The sequence below is a fragment of the Pteropus medius genome, unplaced genomic scaffold, assembly GCF_902729225.1.
Source record: "Pteropus medius unplaced genomic scaffold, Ma_sr-lr_union100, whole genome shotgun sequence".
NCBI classification, from domain to species: domain Eukaryota; kingdom Metazoa; phylum Chordata; class Mammalia; order Chiroptera; family Pteropodidae; genus Pteropus; species Pteropus medius.
The window spans coordinates 13,116,885-13,140,772 of NW_024350926.1; the positions used below are offsets into that span (position 1 = coordinate 13,116,885).

The following is a 23,888-nucleotide window of genomic DNA, read 5'->3' on the forward strand; positions in this document are numbered from 1 at the left end:
GGCCTTACACTGAGCCGTGGTTTCTAGTTCCCATTTTAATGAAAGTGATTTCATATCACCAGTTGGCCGACTTATCTCAGACTAACTTGTGTGGGGCTGCATATTCTTGGTTTTCATTACATTGAACTTCTCATTTTTTCCTCTCCTTCCTCTGACAGCTCCTCCTCAGCTGCCATCTCGGAGTCTTCTCCATGGACCTCCACGAACACTGTATTCTGGGTCCTCTTCTCTGGCCTTTACTTGAAGTCAGCTTCCGTCACATGCCTGTTCTCAAAATTTACCTCCAGTTCCTTTCTCTCTCATGGACAAGACTAATTTCCACCCGTGCTCTAGGTTCTCCACCTGGACACCTTGAAGTACCGCATACCAGAGGTCTGCAACTTTTGTGGCGCCAGGGACTGGTGCTCCTACGAGAATTTAATGCCTGAGGATCTGAGGCAGAGCTGAGGCGGTGACGTTGGTGCTGGGGAGCGGCTGCAGATGCACATGAAGCTTTGCTGCCTTGCCTGCCGCTCACCTCCTGCTGTGAAGCCCGGTTCCTAAGAGGCCATGGACCCGTACCAGTCCGTGGCCCGGGTGTTGGGGACCCCTGCCCTACACTCTGTTTGTCTTTCACCTTTATCCCAGTGGATGGCTTGCTTCCTTTCCTTGAATGTGCCAAGCTCTGTCCTGCCTCATGGCCCCACGGCCTCACGTCAAATGCTGTCCTCTCCACTGTCCTACTAAAGAACTCTTTCTCTTTAGAGTTTGCACAGCTCAGGCCTGATGACCTCTGCTTCCTCCTTTGCCATTACACACTCTCCTGGCAACTTGTACCTTCCCTTTATGGAAGTTGGTACATTTTGGAGTTATGCATTTATTTAATTTCATTTGTGTACTGTCGGTCTCTTCCATTAGGCCAGTGACTTTCCACTTTGGTTACGTTTTAGAATCATCTGGCTGCTTTTAAAAAATATTGATCTGTGGGCTCTGCCACGACCGACTGAATCTCTGGGGATGGAGCCCAGACCTCTAAATTCAGGTGACTTGATGCACATGGTGACCTGAGTACTCCGGCACTAGACCGTAAGCCCCTGGAGGGCAAGAACCATCTGTTCCTCTGCTGCCGACAACTGCCCAGTACCCGGCACAGTGCCTGGCCCATGGCATTCGAAACTACTTGTTGAGTTTTATTGAGCGAACGATGCTAAAGCTTTCTAGCTGGCGACTTGCTGTCCTCTGCATGCCCCGTGCCGACGCGGTCCCTTCCTTTCTGCCTCAGTGCATCTTAGTCCTTCCTCCACCTGGAATGCCTGTGTCCTCCTGCTTCTCTCCACTTCTTTCTTCAAGACTCAGTTGAACATCATCTTCTCCGGGAAATCTTGCCGGTACCAGGTGGGACAAGCATCCTTGCTGTGTCCTACACTAGCTTGTGCCTGCTCTCTCACAGCCTAACACACGGTTCTGGAATGATGTAAGTGCTTCCCACCTGCGCTCGCTGTGGACGCCCCCGAGTTTGGGGTCACCTCGCATTTCTCTGAACTATGCACATTCCTCCGCTTTTTATTTTGATTATCGACTGTACTACTGATTTAGTCTCTCAAGATATAAACCCAAGGTCATCATTCCTTCTCTCTCCCCTTAGATCAGTAATCAGAGATGTGCAAAAATGTTCATTTTAGTTTTATTTATAATAGCAAATATTTGCAAATTGACTGTGATATATTCATAGATTAAATTATGTGGCTTTGAAAATGAGGTTATAGATTATATAAGAATATGTAAAATGCTCATGATACATTGTTACATGACAGACCATGTTTCAGAACGTAAGTACAGTATAATGCCAATTTTATAAAACTATCCTCAATCAATATAAAAAGACAGGTTAAAATATATTAATAGTGGTTATTTCTGGGTGGTGGAATTTTTATCTTTGCCCTTTTTGTGTTTTCCATTTTAAAAATAATAAACATGTATTACTTCTGTAATCATAAAAAGCATGTAAAATTGACTATCCACTAACTGGGTGAGCTTAATGGAGGTAACCGATAGTTTTTGGAATACATAAAAAGGACATAACCACCTTTTATTTCTGTAATTTTTTTCCTCCACTTTAAATATTTGGAATTCATGGGGTGTGATGCTTGATGATTTACATTTATACAAAGAAACCTTTCAGACTACCCACTAGTGTCCTGTAAGTAATGAAATCCATATTGTCTTGTTCCATTTTGAACTCTGAGAGCACATTATTCTTTTACGGAATTATATATCATAATTATTTCTGTACTATAGAATACACCTTGGACAAATTTTCTTTAAACAATGCTCTTAACTTATGTCTGAACTCCTCAAATTTACTTATTATCTGTCATGCAACTGAAAAATAGCACACACTCACCTTTTTGCAGACAAAGTCACCAGGTAAATAGACAGTGGATTTCAATCTTAACAACATGTCATAAAGCATCTGTGTATCACAACCCTAAAGAGAAAAGGAATAGAGAGAAAAATAATTCTTATAGACACAGATAAAGGCCAATATTCCAAATGACTTTACAATGAAATGGAAATAAACAATAATAGCTAATGTCTGTGTTAACGCTAAAATATTAGTTGCCAATGAACATGGACTTGTCTTGACCCAAACTTTAGGGAGAAAAAAAGCCCCTGTAGTATAATAGTGAGAGTTTGGATCCTGGTCAGATGGATTTGGGTCAGTCCTGTGTCTAGTATCTATTGCTATGTAACTTCTCTTGCCTTCAGTTTCCTAAATGTTAAATGGGGGTAGAAATAATACTTAACTCAGAATGCTAATTTTTACTTACACAAAACTTAATGCTTAATGAGAACTATTACTGATTATGACAATATAATAATAATTTATTAGTAGTATATTAAGACTGACATTTATCCAAATCTTCGTTGAACATTTTTCTTATATCATCTTTCATACTATTGTTAGATGTTATCTAACTTTGTGAGCTTATTTGTCTTACTGCTTCAATTCAATTATCATCTTCTTAAAGGCAGAGTAATAGATACAAAAGCGGTATCTGTTAAGTGAATGACTGCTCATATCCACTTTAACAGTGTAATAAACAAATCTGATTTGTTAGAATATATGTCTATTTTTGTATTCTGTGCAAATAATTATAATTTATCTCTATGCCAGGCTAAAGAAAAAGCTACAGATGCTTCTAAAATCTTTTTACATAGTTTTAAATCTTCCACTTTCACCAAATATTTTAATCTTTCCTCCCAGAGCTGCCTCCATGCAGCAGCTTCCTCTAGCGCTGGTCCTGCCCATCCTTTGGGGAATTATTATCTCACAAGGAACTAATCGTAGTCAGCAGAAGAGAAAAGAAAAGAGAAGCAAAGGGCGGGTCTGCACTTCGTGACTCGGGTGCTCATTCTCCTAGCAGCCACCAGTTTTCTGTAATGATTTCAGTAGCAAACACTTGACCTAGATCCATATGAAATTTAGACCTCAGGGTTGCCTAGCTGATAAGGAAAGTTAGTAATTTATGATTGAAGTATCTTCAAGTAGTCATTGGTGAGAAGCACTCAGATGAACCTGCTGTTAGAATTTTAAAAATTTATTTGAGAAAGTGTAGCTTTTGGTTATCTGGAATAGGAAAAAGGCCAGGGCTGGCAGGAATGCCTTTTTAATACAGTTCAACAAGTATGATGAGAAGCTGCCATGAGCAAGTCCTTGCACCATGCCCCTGGAGTAACGGACAATGAAAGAGGCTAAGTCTAGTTGCGAGGATGGTTTAAGTAAACAGAGAAGCTGTAATTGATGATAGAGTTAATCATGTCCTAAGAAACCCCAGGTAAACACACATAAAGCTTTGAGGGGGTTTACTTCTGCCTGGGAGTGGGGATGGGAAAGAGGGGAGCCCCAAGAAGGTGCTCACGTGGATGACACGTTTGAGTCAAATGAGGATGAGTATGACAGATAAAAATATTTAAGATCTGCAGGTCGGAAAACCACAGAGGGGTTAAAATAAAATTCTCTCTTGCTGTCTGTGCATACAGATATGACTGAACTCAACAAGTAACATGTCTGCACAAAAGCGAGGTGTAGAATGTATCCGACATGATTCCAAGTATGAAAAAAACTACACCAAATAATACTGTCTGCCAGTGATGTTTACATGGATATCAAGTGGAGACCGGAAAGGTGCCCTCAAAATCACGCTAGTGGCCACTACAGGGAGGGAGGGCGGGGGACAGACCTGGGGAGAAGCACTGATGAGACACCAACTTTAATTTTGATCAACTTAATGAAAATTAAGTAAAACACACATCCCAAGACTGTTTGTAGGAACACACCCCCTCCGTGGAGGAGGGCGGTTAATGATTTTCATCTTAACCAGTGAAGTGGGCTCCCGGCAGAAAGCACCAGTCAGGGAGACCTGCACAGGGGAACGTGCTAAACCAAGCCAGGTGCCAAGTCCTGGAGCAGACCAGTGACCGTGAGAACATTCCTCTGTAGCACTTGGCGGAGAGCTTCACGCTTAGAACTTGGGTTTCCTCGGAGAAAAATGTTTGAACCATTTTAAATATGAATTCTGATGAACATGATTGCATTTATCAGTCACGTAAACGAAACGCAGCAGCTGTATGCAGTGAAAACCTGTAACTTAAATTTCATCAGTTAGTGATTCTGTCCCCTCACGGCCGCGTCTGGACAGATGCGCTGGCTCCTCCTCATCCGCACTCAGACTCCGTTAAATGACAGTTCATCATGAAGTCGCTACATTTTACGATGTGTTTGAAAACGATGATCTTTTTTTTTCCCTCCCAGAAAGTGATTATTTTCTTGTGCTATACTTTGCTCCATCACTGTATGATAAAAATTTACATCCAGGGCTAGTTTTTCCCTTGTGATGCAGCTTTACTTCCTTTATAGATGTCAGTAGGACATGTTCTGATTTACAAGTCGGAGCAGTTTTATACCTGTCGCCTTCTCTCTAAAGCGGGAGTACCTGTGTAAGAGCTAAGAGTAACGTTATATTAACATAAAACATGTGTCTTAAATTTGTTATTTCTCATCTTTACCTGTCTAATTCTTCCGAGCGCTCCGTGATTCCTGGCATTACAGAACATGCTGTTATCACCGCTGCTTTGCAGATGAGGGAACGGAGTCAGGAAGTCTGCTGGCTGTCTCCCTAAGGTCGTACCAGCAACACCAGCAACAAGCATCAGAGGAAGAGAGCCCCAGAGTGAGATGTTTTCTATCTTACATCCTGAGCATCTCGAGGGCAGACTTGCGCATTGCTCCCCTCTGGACCCGCACCCGGCAGGCCCTGGGGTGCAGCAGGCACTGCACTGACGCGGCCTGCTGTGGGGAGGGGACTGTCGGACACCGCTCCGTTTTCAGCAATGGGGAACTGAGTGCAGTGCGAAAACCCGTGTCACAGACCTGAGTGAGGGTTCTGGAGATGTGTACGGATAACCTCTAGCTTAGAAGGTGGTCCCTACGCCCAGAAAGTTCTTTCAAGGATGGTGAACTCGGAGTACGACTGTAAGGTTGGTGGAGTTCATCTCTGAAAAGCTTTCTGTCTCTAGGTTCATTCCCGCTTCTTTGAAACAGAACTTAGGACTATAGTAAGTGACAAGTCCCTGGGACATTAAGTCTCCTTCGAGTATAAGTGAGCTTCTTAGGAATCTGCCCGCTCGATCTCAGAAATGAACTCTCGCTCCATGTCAACTCGACTCCCCTTGAGCGAGCGGCGGTGATACAGCCAGGGCAGGGGACTCCGAGCCCGGTGCCCATGCTGTCGACGGCACAGCTGCGCGATGGAGGGAGCTGCTGGGAGTAGCAGCCGATGTGATTAGTACTCTGCGAAGTATGACCACGTCACAGCGCACTGAGGTATCAGTGATGCGGGACCCAGCCCTACGTTCACTGTTTACGGATCCTAGCAAAAGGCTCCTCCATCAAGTCGTCCCCGAAAACTGACAACAATGCTCCTTCTCTAGCGTGTCAGCCCTGCACAGTCACAGTGGCAAGTCTCTGCTGGCTGGAGCCTTGGGGATGAGCCCAGTCCGTGCCCCTGTGGGCTGGCCTGGCCACAGGAAGAACCCGACCCCACCTGTGCAGGAACTCCCCTGTGACCACTCAGCTTTGTCTTTCAGTTACTGAAAACAGTATGACAACAACACGACTTACTAAGGCCAGGTACTGACACGAGCACTTTATGTGCTTTGAGTCACGATCGTCACATACCGACCAGGGGCGTTCTCCTGCTTTTTGGGGCCCTCCTCCCACCGGGAGTTCCTGCGCGCCCCGCCTCTAGACAGAGGGATTGCTGGGCGCGGAGGTGGGTGGGTCCGTGTGGGCTGTCGGCTCACTATTCAAAATACTTTAAGAAAATCGAGCAGCAAAACTTTTACTGCTGACGCCGCCCGTGTAAAGGTAAAGCTAATAAAAACAAAACACAGCAGTCTCCCTGCCGTGCTCTGAGGATGGGCCTCCCGGGGAAAACACAGGATGCCGTATGTGATTCAGGGCCACTGCGTGTGGCTCGTAGAAATCATTCATTTGCCGGTCACAGCCTTCCTAGGCTCTATTGCCACATTATCACAAACATGGATCCCAGTGAGGTGTCTTGCTGGGGATGGTTCTGCACTTTTTCTGAGCAGACACCGTGCCCTCCTTCTCGTTCCGGTTTTCCAGTTTCCTCGGGTCTCTGGTCTCCTGTTGTGCAGTGGGCTCTTTTTCAGCTTAAAGGCTGCAGTTTCAATTCTAGCCACTAGGTGGCAAAACAGAACTTTCATTAAATTTTCTCTCACTTCTTGTAGTTTCGTGGTAGAAGCAAAATGTGATTTCCCTAGCATTTAATTGGATAAAACATATTTAAAAATAGAAATTAAAATAATAAATCATGAGAAAGGAGGGGAAATTGCTCAACTTCACAGAAATGAATAGCATCTTATTAGCTTAATACTCGAGCTTACGCTGGAACTACATGAAATCTGCAAGGAAGAGAACCATTTTTTATGAAAAAAATTTAAAAAGTATTATGACTATTCATCGCCAAGATCTTTAGAAACTTATGACCCTATGTAGAAGCAGCAAATCTTACTAATTAACCACAACTAACTGAAGCAAAGTTTTAATAACAAATCTGTGTCTCTAATTCCACCTCTTTGATTAAAAGAGAGAACCACGTTAAGATCGAGGGTCCTTTCTCAGTAGGAGAGTAGCAAAGTGAGTGTGCATTTAGGCGTCCGGGTGTGAGGCTAACTGATGAGCCAAGTCCAAGTCCGTGAAAGTCAGCCAAGGACGGCCTGCAGCCCGTGCCGCTCTGCGACCCGAGGGAGGCGTCCCGGCTGCCTCAGCACCTTTCCACTCACCCCGCCGGGTGGTGAGGAAGTGAAGGGCCATCGCAGCCTGGTTAAGTGACGGACCGCGGAGTGACAGAAGCTTGGCTGGCACCTCGGACCATCACTTAGACCTCTAATTTAACCTGTTAATTTAACCTGTCAACCTGGCGAGGCCATGGTATTCAGGTATTTGTAACACCAGTCTAAATGTCCCTGTGAATGTATTTTTAGATGACATTACCATTTAAATCATTAGATTTTGAGTGAAGCAGAGTGTACTCCATTATGTGGGTGGGTCTCATCCAATCAGTCGAGGGCTTAAGAGAAAAAAGATGGACCTCCCTGAGGAAGAGGGAGCTCTGCTTCCAACAGCTTCTGGACTCGGGATCAATTCTCTCATCAATTCTCTCCGGCGTCTCTATCTGCCGTCCTGCCCTTCAGGTTTCGGCCTTGCCAGCCCCAATTAATTGCCCGAGCCAGTTCCTTAAAATGAATCTCCCTGTATATCCACATGCTACTTGTTCTGTTTTGCTGGAAACTCCTAATGCAGGCGCCGTGTAAGAACTGGGTGTGGGAGAACTGCCACTAGAAACCGGAAACTCCTTTCCAGTCCTCTCCAGGTTTCGGCCCCAGTGCACCCCTCCCCTCCCCTGCCCTCCCCTTTTCCCCTCCCCCCTTCCTGCCTTCCTTGCTAAGGCTTTTGCTAAGCAGTTGCTCTATGTCTGAAACTGACCTATGTCCTGTTGGTAGCGAGACTTAGGACCAAGCCTGGTTTTCCAGGGAGGTTTCACTCTGAGACTGAGAAATTGGGTTTAGAGTTGAACATTATCTTGCTGAACAATACAGAGCAGGGTCCCCAACTCCCAGGCCATGGCCCGGTGCCATCAGTGGCCTGTCAGGAACCGGGCCGCACAGCAGGAGGTGAGCAGCAGGTGAGCCAGTGAAGATTCACATGTACTTGCGGCCACGCTCTCCCCAGCACCAGCATCACCGCTTCAGCTCTGCCTCAGGTCCTCAGGCGTTAGAGTCTCATAGGAGCGCGAACCCTCCTGTGAACCGCGCATATGAGGCATCTAGGTTGCGCGCTCCTTATGAGAACTCAGTGCCTGAGGATCCGAGGTGGACCAGAGACGTTGATGCCAATGCTGAGGAGTGGCTGCAAGCACAGATTAACACTGGCAGAGAGGTGTTAATAATAACACAGAGCACAGAGCACAGAGCACAAAGCATAGAGACCATAATAAATCCATTGCACACAGACTCATATCCAAACCCTATCAGTGACTGGCAAGTGACGAGTAAGCTGCATCTGGTGACAGGCTTTATAGTGGCAAGTGAGTTGATGTTCTTCATCAACTTGTACAGCTGCATCTGGTGGCATCTGATTCTGCATTATGGTGAGTAGTATAATTATTTAATTATATATTACAATGTAATAATAATAAAAATAAAGTGTGCAATAAATATGGGCTGGAATCATCCCGACCTCCACCCTGTTCGTGGAAAAACTGTCTTCCACGAATCCGGTCCCTGGTGCCAGGAAGGCTGGGAACCGCTGATGGAGGAAGTCTTATTCCTTGTCCATATAAGACTTTAGCATATGCAACTTCTGCTGCTCTTGAATTTAATCTTTTCCCCACAACTAAACATCCTCAAACTCTACACATTTTCCTTTGAGATTATTTTTTAATGGATGAATAATTTATATGTACTAAAATATACAAATTTGAAGGGACAGTTGAATTTTGACAAAGCACAGACTGTGTAACTTCCCCGGCAAGACAGACAACTTTCTCTCATCCCCCCCAGTTCCCTCATGCCTGTTCCTAGTCAATTTCTCCATCACCCCTCTCCACCAGAAGTAGGATCTGACTTGTATCATAGAATATTTTATTTATAACACCACTCTTTTACTATCTCCTAGGTCCACTAATCAATTCTTACCTCTAATCCCCTTGGCTGGAAGATTTTCCAATTTGTCAAAGTCTTTCTTAAAAAATGGTTATTTGCAATGTGATATGTTAATCCAGATATAGTTGAAATAGTCAAAAAAAACCAGTATTACGTTAAAATTCTGGGCAATGTCATACATAACTCTGTGTACTCATATGGAGTTTGAGGTTGACTAAAACTCACAGGCCTAAAAAAATTATTTAAAAACTATTGCTCTCTTTACATCACAATACTATAATATTATACGTGAGTCCAGAATTTTACTTTTGTGCTTGTTGAAATTAATCTTGGCTTTGCTCATTGTTCAGAATATTCAGTTAATTTTAAATTTTGTGATGTGGCATATTTTAAACCATTCCTTTTTGCTTTGTGTCATCTGCCAGTTTGAAAATCACATGGTTTATATCTCCATCAAAATCTTGATGGAAATCTCAATGGGATATATGAGGGACAGAGCCCCAGGACATGGGCCTAACTGTCGTACCCTGACATTGGGAGGGCCTGTGCCTCGCCTCCCTACCCTCAGCTTATACTTCTTCGTCCTGTCCCCATACCTGTCTGAACCTTCCATCTTCTTTTCTGTCTATACTTCCATCCTAGGGATCACATTTAGTCCTATGACTTAAAATACATCAATATGCTGATATGTCCAAATTTATTGCTCCAGCTCAGCCCTCGCCCCTGAACTCCGACTTATTTATCAAACTGCCCACATGACATTCGAACTGGAAGTCTGTCACCTCAGACTAACACAATAAAAACAGAGTCCCTTGCTACCCCCCTTACCCTACACTTACTCTATAATTTTCCATTTTGCAAATGAAATCTTTGTGCTGCCTGTGCCTCAGGCTCAGATCCTTGGCATCTTCCTTGCTCCTGTTCACTCTCTCGCTCCCTTCACACAAACAGCAAAAACTTAGAATCTCCCTGCCAATTCATGCGGTATTTGGCCATTTTTAAGCAGCTCTGCTCCTACTCTGGGTCCGGTCGCCTCTGTGTCTTGCACAGATGGTTATGGCAGCTCCTGTCTGGCCTTCCCGCCTTCGCACACTCAATTCCTGTGGTCTGTCTTCCACACAGCGGGAAGGATGATATTTTTCAAAGCAATCTCAAAGAGGTCACCTTCTGCTCAAGATCTTCAGTGGTTTTTACATTATAGTACATTCCAGAGTCTGCGCTGCAGCCTCCGAGGCCTTCATTAACCTGTCTCCTGCCTCCCCTTTCTGCTCTCTCCTGACTAGTCTTGCTCTCCATCACTCTGCCTCTGCTCCAGTCTCCCAGCTCAGGACTTCTGGGCGTCCATCCTCCAGTAACATCCCCAACCCCGCCCCTCCCCTCCCGCTCCCAGCATGTGCCCGGCTCACTCCCGGCTTCCTGAAGGCCTCGGCTCCCAGGCCCTGCATCAGAGCAGCCTCCAGACCAGCACCACGCCCAGCCTCCTTCATCTGCTTAATTAACCTCCACACATGATGTGTTCGTTTTCATTTCCCTCTTTTGGAATGTAAGCTCCATGTGTGGGAGTATTTGTTTTAAAATGTTGTATTCTCCATGGCTAAAATGGTGCCTGAAACATAACAGGAACTTAATACGTATCTGTGAATGAACAAATTAAATAGATGACTCAGGGAGTGTCACATAGAATTAAATGTTAGGTGAGAAAAACTTACGTGCAGTGTAAGGCATTAAAAAGAGGGTAGTAAATTAAAAACATTTCTTTGTTATGCATTTTTTCTAAAAAACAAACAAGGCCTCTAAATGTGAATTTGACCATCTAAAAAGTTCACCTCCAAATCATTTCTACAGGAGACGTGATTAGGCACGATTCTCAGAATGCCAGGCCGGTCCAGAGCCGATCTGCGGCCTGCCTTGTCAGGCGTCACAAGGCACTTTCCAAGCTGGGATCGACACGCCCAGCAGCAGAGACACGGACTGCAGAGTCTCATGATACTTAAAGTAACACAAGAAGAGCCCGAAGAGCCCATTCTCTTCGACCAATTAGGAGAGAGAGGCTTCTAGAGAGTCGATCATCCACTGAAGAGTGACCCATAGTTTATTTGACTCTAATTCCATATAAATTCTCCAGATTATTTTGATTTAGCTAAAACATATGGCAAAACAGTCATAAATGCTGTTTAGAGCAAGAGCTCAGATTTTACACAGAAACGGGTATGGCGTCGTTCTAGTCACTGTAAAGCACTTGCCTTGAACAAGTCGACCTTGCTGATGATGCCAAAGTTCACGTCGACAGCGAGCGCCAACTGCATCGTAGCGGGCAGGGCCCCGAGCAGGTCGGACTCGTCTTCATGGAGCAAACACGGCCACGCGCAGAACAGAACGAACAGTGAAAGACGTCACCGAAGTGTGAGGAAAAGGAAAAAAATAACAAAATACCAACTATTTTTATAAATGAACAGCTATATCAAAAGCTATATTTTCATTACTTCAACTGGCCATACATACCTACCACTTTCATGAGAAAAAAGAAGCATTTTAAGTATCGATCACCTAATAATTCTGAATAAACCCAGAGCATTGTGTTTGCTAAAATTTTAGATATAAAGTTTAATGATCATGGGACAAAGGCTGCTGGGCAGCTGAGATGGGAAAGGGTCTCATTCTTGTCTTCTGGGTTTGCAGACTCCAGACCGAACACCCTAAGAATGCAAATGATGAGAACCATGTGGTGTCTGAAAGCTCAGAGCTCTGTCACTATCTCATCTGACCCTAGTGACAACCCGAAGGTAAGTGTTCTCATTCCTGCTTTGCAGAAAGAAGAAACAAACAAAGCTCCGAGGCTGTAGGTGACTTGCTCAATTGTGCATAATTGGGGGCTGGCTCGGCTGGGAATGGAATCTAAAGAAGAAATGTGCTGAGTGAGTCAATTCAAATTATTGTTATTTACTTGCTTATTAACTCAGTGAAGAATGTGAATACACGAGAGATTTCTCTACCTGTGAATTAAATAACGGGCCTTTGGGCTGATAAAACGTTCCATAAACAAACTGCCCATTCTTAGTGTCCAGTATGCTCCCAGTTTGAGAGTTGATTATTTTTGATGTTTTCTTATATCCATTTAGAAAAGAAAAAATTACTATATTCTATCCTCATTTCGATTCTAAATATGAAGATGCTTTCTAAACAGCACGGCTCCTTGTGGCTTTTCGGGGGTGGGTTGTAGGCCCCTGTGCTGGGAGAAGGGGGGCGGTGATGGCTCCTCTGCTGCTCCCGCCCCGTGTGAGATGCCTAGGAGCGGCCGCGGGGCCTGCAGGGGAAGGCCCGGGGGCCTCAAATTCGGGAGGAGTCTCTAAACGTGGGGCTGGGACCTCTTAACAGTGGCAGAAAAGTGAAGATAAGTTACGAAGTAGTCACAGGGACATAAAATACAGCATCGGGAATATGGTTAACAATACTGGGGCCGAGACTAATCGGGGGTCACTTCATAAATTATATAAATGACTAACCACTGTGCTGTATGCCCGCAACTAAGAGAATACTGAATGTCAGCTGTAATTGAAAAATGAGTAAATAAACAAATAAGGCTCTGCTGTCAACAACCAGAGGCTCTTATGTGCTCTACGAGCCTCTGTGATCTGAGAATCACACTGGAGTTTGCGTTCTGGGAGCACTAGCGTTTTTGGCTTCTCTGTGGCACTTTTTATATAGGAAGGAACAAACAGTTGAATCTGATTATTGTCAATGAGCATATTATCCTTTACATGTATCATTTAATAAAGATTATTCTAAACTCCAGCATTACAGCACTAATAGTTGGCACCATGAATTGCTGAGGGTCTCCTGCAGCGGGGTGGCCTGAGAGCTATACCTTCTGGATGTGCCCTGGGTGACAAGGTTACACCTAGAAAGCATCCCAGGTTGACTGAGCAAGTCAGAGCTCCATTAGGTTATCTGCTGGCTCCGTGCCCCTAGCCAAATTTTTCAGTTAGGAGCCTCCATTTCCTTGTTTATAACTCAACCTCAGTGCCCAGGGATTCAAGGCACCTAATTTTCCCAAATGTGTGTGTGTGTGTGTGTGTGTGTGTGTGTAAAGATTATGTGAAGCAATATGTGTAATTCCTAGCATTTGGTAGTCATTGAAAAAAATTTAGCTTCTGTTCTTCCAAGATTTGCATAACCAGTAAGTTAAGGCTGGATATTTAAGAAAAAAAATCCCATGGTATTAAATTAATGCTCTAAAGGTCATTTAGCTGTTTTTCAATCTTCCGTTCAAATCCATTCAGTCTCCGCTTATACCTTATGGGACTTTCGCCACATGACATAGTTTGCAGGGATGTGGCGAGTAATTTGCCATGCTTACCCAGCATTCTCTGAGAGTCCCACGTGTATTCATACCAGGTCCGAACCCGATTCTGCACGCTCTTGGGAATGGAATAATTGTTCATGTAGGCGATGGTGTGATCCATGCAGATCCGGAAGCTGTTCTGATTGGCTGTTGCTGCTCCAATCACATCTCGCATCTAAAACCAAATGTGGTCACTTCCACAAACGGCAGAGGAACTGGAGGAGTTACGAAAAGCCCAGCCGAGTTCAGAGTTTTCCCGTGATACATTCCATTGTATACTCTGGCCACTTGGTTTTTATCACACTGATACTGGGTCCTGACTCAATCACTTCTACAAAATATTCGGCAAATCGTATCCTCTTTCTGACCCAGTAACGAAACAGTAAGACCCGTCTCATCTCCCATATGAGGTTTCTGTGACGATTCAACATATAATGCATGTGACTACACAAAATTCTTTGAAAACTTGTACATTATTGCAAAGACGTTAGCTGACTTTTAAAAAATTACCTAGCTTGTGCTTATGCAAGGAATGTGTAAAGAAAGTGAGCCATTATCTGGCAGAGTTGCTAGTCTATTTTGGTGAGTCTCACTTTGAAAGCATCCTTTATAGATTAGCCAGTGTGGCTGGCTGTATAGACGCAATTCATCATGAAATTGCAACCTCTGTAGTTCCCTTTGTGTTGTTTAGACAGATAAAATCAAATCTCGTCGTGCTTAAGGCACAGTATTCAGCAGAAGTTGAAATGCGCTGGAATTACTGAGGCATCATCCACTGCTGTGACAATCCTTAAAGAACTGTCAGGTTTTAGTTCTTGGATGTTTATAACTCAACCATAAAAACCCACTCTAGGTTAAAAGCTGATCTTAAAGGTCTCAGCACAAAAAAAGATATATAGCTCGACTCTTCCCCTCACACAGAGGGAAGCAAGTGGCTGTAAATTTGCTTTGACTGAGGGTTTATTACGGGGAGGAGAGCCAGGGACTCACACTCACACTCTTAAGACTTTGCTCGTTCATTTGTGGTAGCTGAGCCTTTTCTGCTTATGGAGAAATGGCTCATTCTTTGAGGTCTAGCTTAAGTGCTCTTTTGTGATGGCTTCTTCGGCTTCCATTTTAGAGTGAATAATAAAAGTTATCCAAACTGTCTGCCGAGCAGCCATGCAGATAGCCAGCCTGGAGGCGTCCTCGTCGGCCTCTGCCTTCCTTGTGGGGCTCCTCTAAGCGCCTTCCGCAACCTCAATGCCCAGGCCTCCTTTCTCCCAGCTGCACCTGGCGGCTGACCAAGGTAGCGAGTCTTCTAGGGTGTGAGAAGGGGGCATGAGGGGTGGGGCTGGGAGATTTAATAGAGTTTTAAATTAAATTGGGAACCAAAGAACGTTAAAGGCCTTACTGATCGGTGCCGAGGGCCTAGAATTTGCAGTGACAGTGCTCTGAGCAGTGTGCGTGCTGGCTCTGGTGGTGCGGGGGTTGAGGAAGATGGCTATTCCGGCTATTCCGGGATGGGGTCAAGGGCAGCGAAGTGCATGAGGGTGTGAGAGGGAGAGAACAGCAGTCTTTGTGAGTCGATAAGAGAACTGACCATCACAGTGAAGAGGTAACAATCAGGCCCTGGGGCCGTTCTCGGTGTGGTGCTAGGTGGGGATTTTGGATTCTGTCCCAGGCCCTCTTGCTCTCTTCTGTTCTCCTCAGCATCTTTGTTCGTGGTGCAAGGTCAAGGCGCAAGTCTCTGCCTCCTGCCCGATCTTTGTCTCCAGCTGCAGTCCCACCCGCTCGGTGCATGTGGCTCTCCCAAAGACCTTGTTAAAATGCAGGCTTTAACTCTCCAGGTCCTGGGTAGGCCCTGAATTCTGAATTTCCCAAGTGATACTGTGCTGCCGGTCTGGGGACCGCACTTGGAGTAGCAAGAATACTGAACGGAGCTAGACATAGTTTTTAATCTTGAAAAAACTGCATTGGACATAGTGAGGGCAAATACCTGTCATTTTACTGTTATTATCCATGCTACTTTGTATGGCTCTAGCAGGTGACTGTGTGAATGACACACATGAATTAGGGTGCCTCTTAATCTCTTTAAGCTGGAGTTTCCTTGTCTGTAAAACTGAGAAAACACTGAATGTGACATGACTACCTCACATATATTCTATGAGACAAAATTAAATAATATGACTTTTGCAATTTATATTCAAATTAATTTGAATAACATTTCTCTCTAACCGGCCTATTTTCAATCACTGTTAATGCAACCTCCCCAGATGTTAAGATTATGACATTTTATACTTACAGTTTTTCACTGCTCGGTGTTTGTCTTCCCAAACCTAAATATTTTCTAAATAGTTTCTTTGACAAGTCTCTCTCCACTCTATTACCATGTTCGGGCTGGAGATGCCATACACCTGTGTCCCTACATTGACCATGTTTTTCACTTTCTGGATTCCGATGCTCCGCTATCGGGGACTAGCCCTCCCAGAGCTAGCTAATTCCTAGAGATACCTGGAAACTCTGCAGGGAGTGCACCTGTCACACACCAGCCGACCGACCTCGAGCCTGCCCTGTCGGCTCCCACACTCCCTGTCATGCCCGCCTGCCCTAGTCACCCCGGGGCCAGGCCCCGTTCACATCCTCCTCCAGGTCATTAAAACAGGTCCAAGTTAGTTTTAAAAAAGCACCATATAGATTTCGATTTTTCCTCTGTAAAGTTTATAAAGACTTGCTAGGTTTTTTAAAATGACAACATTATGTATCTAGGGATTCGCATCTTAATTTACCTGACCAATTAGGCTGGAGAACACAAAAACTCCCAAGAAGAAATTCAGCAGTTGAAAAACGATTTCGAATGAAGTGTGCGGATCTGGAAGGCCTCCAATGGTAATCAAACTTCGGACTGCCCAGTAGTAACACCTCAGATACCTGTGCAGAGAGAAAATACTCATTTTGCTTTTTACCGTAACTTTAAAATTACCCCTATGCCCGGGCGTGTAGATTACTACATCATAACACATTTCCTCCTAATTAAGATTCTCTTCCTATAGGCTGCATTTGCGAACACCACGTGAGCTAATGTAAACTTGCTGACAAACACTGTGAAATGACTCGGCAAACCCAAGGAGAGTGTTTACGGCTCTTCCACTTCTCTCTCATTGCAAAACATAGCACCCCAATATCTAACGGTACAGACCAACAACTGCTGGTCAGGCTCATAATTCTGTGCCACAGCAGTCTGTGTGCAGCCTAGCAGAGATGGCGTGTCTATGCCTGTGACCAGCTTGTCTATGCCTGTGTCTATGGGGCGACCTGACTGAGGCTGGAGCCTCAGGTGCCTGGGGCCTGGACTGTGACTGCTGACTAGGTTCCCCCGTCCTCCACGTTCGGTCCGCGGAATGCTGGGAGATGATGGAGAGTTCGCTGGCGGTCTCTGCCCCCCGGGGCCAGGCACAGAGCCCCTGCGCCTGGGCACCCTCTCCTGTGAGGAGGGTGCCAGGAGCATCGTCTGTTTCAGCCCCCCGTTCCAACACAGAACTCCTGAAGCCCCTGTAGTTTCCTGGGTTGGGGTGGGCGTTGTTCCTGGGTGGCTCCTGGATGAGGGCTGGTCACCAAAAAGACTAAGATCTGCCAGAAGCTTGGCATTTTCTCTTGAACGTGGCTGAACGTGGAGTCAGTGATCAGTCGTGCCCACGTGATGAAGCTGCCATAGGGTCCCAACGTACGGGGTCTGCAGAGCTTCCTGGTCGGTGACCGCATGGAGGTGCCGGGAGAGAAGCACGCCCCAGTCCTGGGGAGGGCGCGGGAGCTCTGAGTCGCTTCCCCGTCCCTGGCCCTGTACATCTCTTCCATCTGGATGTGCGTCTGTGAGCCACTATTACAGGCCTTTATCATGGCCTGTAATAAACTGGTAACTGTAAGCATGTGCTTCCCTGGGTTCTGTGAGCCACTTCAGCAAATCAGTTGAACTCAAGGAGGGCGGCCACTGGAACCTCTGATCTACAGCCAGTTAGTGAGAAGCACAGGTGACAATCAGGGTTTTCTACTGGTGTCTAAGGTGTGTGTGTGTGTGTGTGGGGGGGTGCTTTGGGCAGTCAGGTAAGACTCAACCTTCGACCTTTGGAACCTGAGGCTATTTCTGGGTAGATAGTGTCAGAATTGGGTTAAACTGTAGGGCACCCAGCTAGTGTCTGCGAATTGCCTGGTGTGGGGAAAACCTCGACACATTTGGTGGCCAGTGGTGTCAGAAAAGAAGTGTTCTTTGTGACAATAAAGGAAACACACAGAGAAGAAATACGTAGTAGGGAAGAACTGGGATTTTCTCTACTCAGGAAAGAAAACTCTGAGTTTTCTCTTTACAAACACCCGAGATGTCCTCTCACATATCTGAGCCTGGGCTGGGATGGCTGAACAGCCGGGGCCGGCGCGGTCTCTCTCTCCATGAAGCCCAGCAGGACCAGCCAGGCTTCCTCACAGCGCAGTGGGCTCGGGGCCGCTGGGCTTCTTGCGTAGCGGCTCGTGTTCCCCAGGTGGTGGCTGTAAGGCTTCTTTCAACTCAGAAGGCCCATAACATCTTAGTCTCTTGACACATCCTATTTGTCCATCGACACCAAGGCCAGCCCAGATTCAAGGAGAGGGGTGTTTGAATCCACTTCTGAATGAGAGGAAGAGCAAAGAAATGGAGCCATTTTTAAACTACCATGCTAGGGAGGGGAGGGCTCTCTTAGAGCTCAAGGCTCTTTGTGCGGATGGGAGAGCCTCTTGCAGTTTGGATCCAATCGTTTTTACTGGTGGAAAATACTGCAGGTGCATATGTCTCCTCTCTCTCTTCTGCCCATGTCTTACTATTGAATATGTAAACCATGGCAGAGGTAGAGGAGAGCTGCCTTAAAAGGAAAATTACTCTTAGACGTGATTAGTGATTTACCTAGAAATTTAGCATTGAAGGAAACCAAGTATACTCAGAAATATACTTGGTAAAGATTCTGTACTTAACTTGAGCAACTGCAAATGGAGAGTCTGAGATCATTACAGCCCAAGTAGGAGGAGAATCAGGAGCCAGGGCAATGGAAGGGAACACGGAAAAGATGTGGACAGAACATGCGACACTCACCGAGCTACACTGGCTAAGGGTTTCACGGTGTCCGTGGTGAGGCGGGTATGGGTGCTAGTGCCACAACAGCACCTCTGGGTGTACATGGTGATTTTTGTGCACGGCCAGGGGTCCTGTTAGGAATGTTCCGTATAGATCTGATGACAGGTCTGGGCCAGACACTCCTACTGAAGCCTTAGGGAACAAGGTTCTATCTACAGAACCATCTCCGCATAGAGAGGCTCTTGGGTTTAGTCAGTCCCAGATCATTACCCTATGGTCCAAGCAGACACGGAAAAGGAGAGCTTTGTACAGAATCCTGCCCTAGCCAGCATTTCATTTCTGGTCTGGGTATGCCACATGTACTATTAGCACTTTAAGTAACTGTATATTAGTCTTTGACAGAGTGGTCTTTTTCTTATGAAAATAATTTATCACTTTTAGATGTTCAAGTACTAAGAAGTTGAAGTTTACAAAGAAAGAATCAAACTGCAGTTGAAGTCAATATTCAAATAAAAAGATCTAGGAAAAAATCACTCATTTTGAATTCAATACCTTTTGAAGGACATTGGTTTTTTTCTTTTTTTTTTTTTTTTTAAACCTGGTGGATATAGGAAGAGAAAATTACTGTGCCAAGAGAAAAAAAATATTACCACTCTGTAATTTTTTCTAGCAGGCTCCCCTGGACTTGCTAATATTAGCGTGAACTTGCTGTCAAAGAGAACCACCTTGAAGAAGCATGGAATAAATTTTACGGATTGCATTTTAACTTTCGAATTCCAATTTACAATTACTCGTTACCTGATTTATTTTGACCCTGGGTCCCGGACCTGTGGGTCTCTTTAAATTAAGGCACTTTGTTGAACCCAATAGCACTCAAGAGTAGGACAGGGAATCACTTCTTTCCCTATGTGACCAACTCCAGTACATGCATTGGGACTACTGTCCCCTCCAAGGTCACTGGAGTGTTAACAAGAACAAACATGAATTACTTTCTCTAATTTTCTTATTTATGGATGTTAAGTAACAATCTCATGCGGAACTTAAGCACTGGTTTTCCAGATCTGGAGGGTTAGCCTTGAACTATTTTTTTGTGTATTAAATAGTCCGCAGTGTTAACTGGAAGTTTTCTGCCCTGATGCTTTGAGGTTTTCTTTTGGATTCTTTTCTTGGTCACGTCTTATACCCAGACATGCACAACCAAAGGTAAGATCTGTAATTTAATTAGATGGCACTTTATCGACTTCCTAGGATTAGGTTAATTAGTCAAGTGTGTCCACTGCTAATATCTGTACCCAGGCAGAGAGATCTCTTCACGGAGCTTCCATCTGGCTGATTTAGTACATGAATCATCTAACGGACTGCATATATATATCCTATCAGCTCCAGGTTAAAACAGTAAGGCAGAATCTGACATAAAACTATAAAGGACATTTAGTGCGAAACAGAGATTCTTCCTCTGTGAAACAAACGTGACATGAAACTTTTCTCCAATAGTTTGTTATGAAAAATTTCAAACGGAAAAACTGAAAATTTTTATATCCATTGCCCTGGATTCTACCATGAACATTTTACTCTACCCTTTGTCACGTGATCCTCCATTTTTCCATCCATTAATCCATCTTATTTTTTGGATGCACTTCAAAGTAATTTACAGACAGTAAGTCACTTCCTCCTAAGTACAGTACTTCAGAATAAACATGTTAACTATACAGGCTAAGTAAAACGCTTTAGGCTTAAAGATCAAAATGCAATATGAAGCAATAGAAGGGGCAGATGATGTTAATAACTGCCATCTGCAAATTATCTTAAAACATGTAAAAATGCTGCTCTTAAAGGTATTTTCTTCGTTAGGCCGGCGACCTGCGTCCTTGAGCGAATGTGGTCTGCGTCTGTCCCTTGGCGGCTGTCGCACCACCCTACTCCCGCTTCCTTCAGTACGTACTTCTGTTTTTTTAGACTTTGGAGATTCTTTTTATTTTCTAGAGAATTCTGCAATCATTGAAAACTGTTGTAATTTTAATTGTGTGGAAATATATCTTATAACAAGTAATTTTATCACAAAAATTACAAGTAATTTATCTTGCTGTACCGTAGAGACAGGGCGCTCTGGGTGTCTGGCCTACACTTTGCTGAGATCAGAGGCCTCAAATACGAGCACACTTTAGCTTAAGTTTCCTAGGAGCTGAAGCTGACGTTTCTTTCTTTCTGTTATAATAAAGATTTGGTCATTTCTTCTTTTTCTCCTTACTCCCCTTCTCCCTTCCTTTCTACTTCTTTACATACCTAACAGATTGAGTGTTTATTATATACTTAACAATGTTCTAGGCACTGAGAACAAGATATATTTTCCAGAAATGCTACAGAGGGGCACCCAGGTGTGAAAAAGGAAATAGCTCTACTTCTTCTCGAAGGCATCCTGATGCAACTGTATATTAATTTGCTAATTCGATAAAGTTATCAGACTCATGCATGTAATGACGTTGGATTACATACTCACTTTCAGGCAATATTTACTGCAGTTGGTACCTTACTCAGTTTTCTATATAAATTATTTGTATTAAACTAAATACATACTTAATTCACGTTCTAAAGGGAATTACTAATATATTTGGTTATAAACTTTCCAGGAATAGATATTCTGTGTGTGTGTGTGTGTGTATTTTCCTAATCGGTGGGCCTTCTGACTTTACATTTTTAAGATCAGGTCTGGTTCAAAGTTCAAAAAATGTTGCTATAATCCCGCATACACATCCAACTCAGTCTGGGGAGCATGTAATTTTGTGAGGCATAGTCACTCTCTTTGCTGTAACCTATAACTGCTTACCTTCCCACGGCTGCTGTGACTTGCCCTTCGAAGTTACGCTGGGCCCTGCTCTTCTCCAGTAAGGACATGGCCTTATAATCTGCTCAGTGTCATGTCACTGGAGCAGGCAGTGAGTGGAGTCTGCTTCACGCCCGGCCCTTGTACCTACCGAAAGGAAACCTCACTACTAAATGACTCCCTGCGGTTACCAAGTCCTGATTCCGCTGCCCTAAGGTTTCCAAGTGATGGCTTTTACTCCTGGGATAGCTGCACATCAGGTTGTCAAGTTTATGATCCTTGTTACTCTCTAGGTATTTAACTGAGTTAGTGGTTATAGCTGACTCATAAACCCATAAAACACTTCAGCGGTAAACTAAGTAGCCACTGCACCTGCCCTCCAAATAATGAACATTGTCCATTACTAAAGGTTAGCATTGGAGTTATTAAAAGTTACCTTACCGCTGAGTTTTCTAAAACAGAGGCTTCCAAACTTCTTTTTATTATGATCCAGAGTAAGAAATGCATTTGCTAGGTCAGCCCAGGAGCATACACAGACACACAGACACACATGCACGCACGCACCTACTATGTATGACAGACTCTGATATTTCCTGTTCTGTTCTCCTCTACTCTACTCTCTCCCTGAAAAACACCATACTATACAGTTTTTACTGTCTATTCACGAGTTATGGCTTTTAAAAATACTGGCTTAAGAAAAGTCATATACTGAAACAGAAAGGTAAGGCTCAATGAAGTTTCCTTCACAATTAAAACGTACTTGTTTCCTTCACCGTTATACGTCCATTTCGTGGTTCCAAGTCCTTCATAGGCTGAAGCCCAGTAATAGATGCAGGCGTTGATGTGCAGAGTGAACAGCAGGTACCCCGTGGTCCGGAAGACTCTGTCGGGAGGACACGTGCAGAATGAGGAGCATGGCCTATTCTAACGTTTCCTGTTCCTCAAGGTCTCCACCAAGCCCCTTGCTTTGAATCTGCAAGCTGCTTGCTCCCCTCGGCACGCTGTAAAATGATGGTGGCCTGGCGTGCTTTCTGCCTGCGATGTCTTAACTGCGACTGACAGAGGGTGAAAAACCTTCCTCTCTTTTCACAGAGGGTATAAATCAACTCCCTGAAAGACCTGCCTCGAGGGTCACTCTCCACTATGAGTCCCATAAAACACACCACGCTGATTTAACTGGGTATCTCAGGAAAGCTCATGGGGTTTTACGCTGTGATCAACAGTGACCAGAGGTCTCTGTGCAAGTGAGGCTCGAAACAGCAAATAAATGAAATTCAGATTAGAATGAACTGTCACAAGAGAGCTGGACAGTCCACTCGTGACAGGGCACGTTGAACTGTATTGTTCTGATGGGAGCAGACAACTCGGCCCAGTTTTTGTTCTTACATCCTTCTGAAATCGAGTTTGACTTTCGTACTTTGCGAATCTGTTTTAGGACATGATCTTCTGTTTCATCCAACCAGGAGCCAAGAGCCTGAGGCTGTCCTGCTGCCTTTGCAGGGAGTCACACTCTCCCTGTCTGGGAATCACCGCCCCCCGCCGCCCCCCCGCCTGAAGCTTGCAGAGCCATCTTTACCTGTAGACATACGCCTTGTCCATCGCAGACTCCAGGCGATGATTAAACTCAAAAAATGAAGTGTACTGGGTAGAAAACAAGCACACACACACACCAAAAAAAAAAAAAGAAAAAAAAAATCCCCAAATGTGTTAGTCTTAAAGACATCTACTCAAGTAAAACTATACGAAATAGAATTTAGTTGTCACTGAAAATATTCTATTCACATCTTAATAAAAAACTGAGCTCTGTTTTGTGGTATTCTCCTCTAGGCAGTACATTTTAGCATGGTGCTAAACTTCCAGAGCTTCTTGCCTTATTTTGTTTTTACCCTCTAGTCTTGTTTATACTGTTTATTGAAAATCAAACTTAAAATCATTTCCTTCCTTTTTCTTTTTAGAGCATATAGTAGAACTCTATTTTACAATAATTAAAACCATGCTCTCCCAAAATGTAAGTAAAATAGGAAAAGCATAATATAATGCACTGAAGACATAAACAGGTGTTGTACCCTGCGGCTCAACACTAGCAACACTTTTAAGCAAGTTACATTAAATGTGTATTTATTTCAACAAAATTTAAAGTCCAGTAACTATTAGCACTGGTTAGCAATTCGTGATATTGTTCAGAGAGACAGTGAGTTTATTTACATCTTGTCCAAACAGAGCTACTGTTTCTCTCATTTTTTTCCTGCTGACGTCTAGGTCTGGCTCAGCTCACACTCCCTGCGGCCCGCCCCCCGCCCCCTCCATACCTCTAGTCAGCAGAACACTAGAGTGAGAGCATGGAATCGCGAACACCAACGTGGCCTCTTCCATTTACTCACTGCGACCTTGGAAAAGTCACTTAACATTTCTGTACT

At 44.4% G+C, this 23,888-nt stretch overlaps 1 protein-coding gene across 1 annotated transcript in view; it reads right to left on the reverse strand.

Annotated features, from left to right (window-relative positions):
* The window catches only part of CNGB3 (cyclic nucleotide gated channel subunit beta 3), a 40,660-nt gene extending 17,590 nt beyond the window's left edge, over positions 1-23,070 (reverse strand). The window contains exons 1-6 of the mRNA XM_039841978.1: positions 23,048-23,070; positions 22,232-22,390; positions 16,342-16,483; positions 13,589-13,748; positions 11,475-11,572; positions 2,384-2,467 (exon numbers count right to left, since the gene is read on the reverse strand). Coding sequence (XP_039697912.1) covers positions 2,384-2,467; positions 11,475-11,572; positions 13,589-13,748; positions 16,342-16,483; positions 22,232-22,390; positions 23,048-23,070 — 666 coding nt within the window. The remainder of the gene's footprint in view (positions 1-2,383; positions 2,468-11,474; positions 11,573-13,588; positions 13,749-16,341; positions 16,484-22,231; positions 22,391-23,047) is intronic.
* Positions 23,071-23,888: the final 818 nt, after the last annotated feature.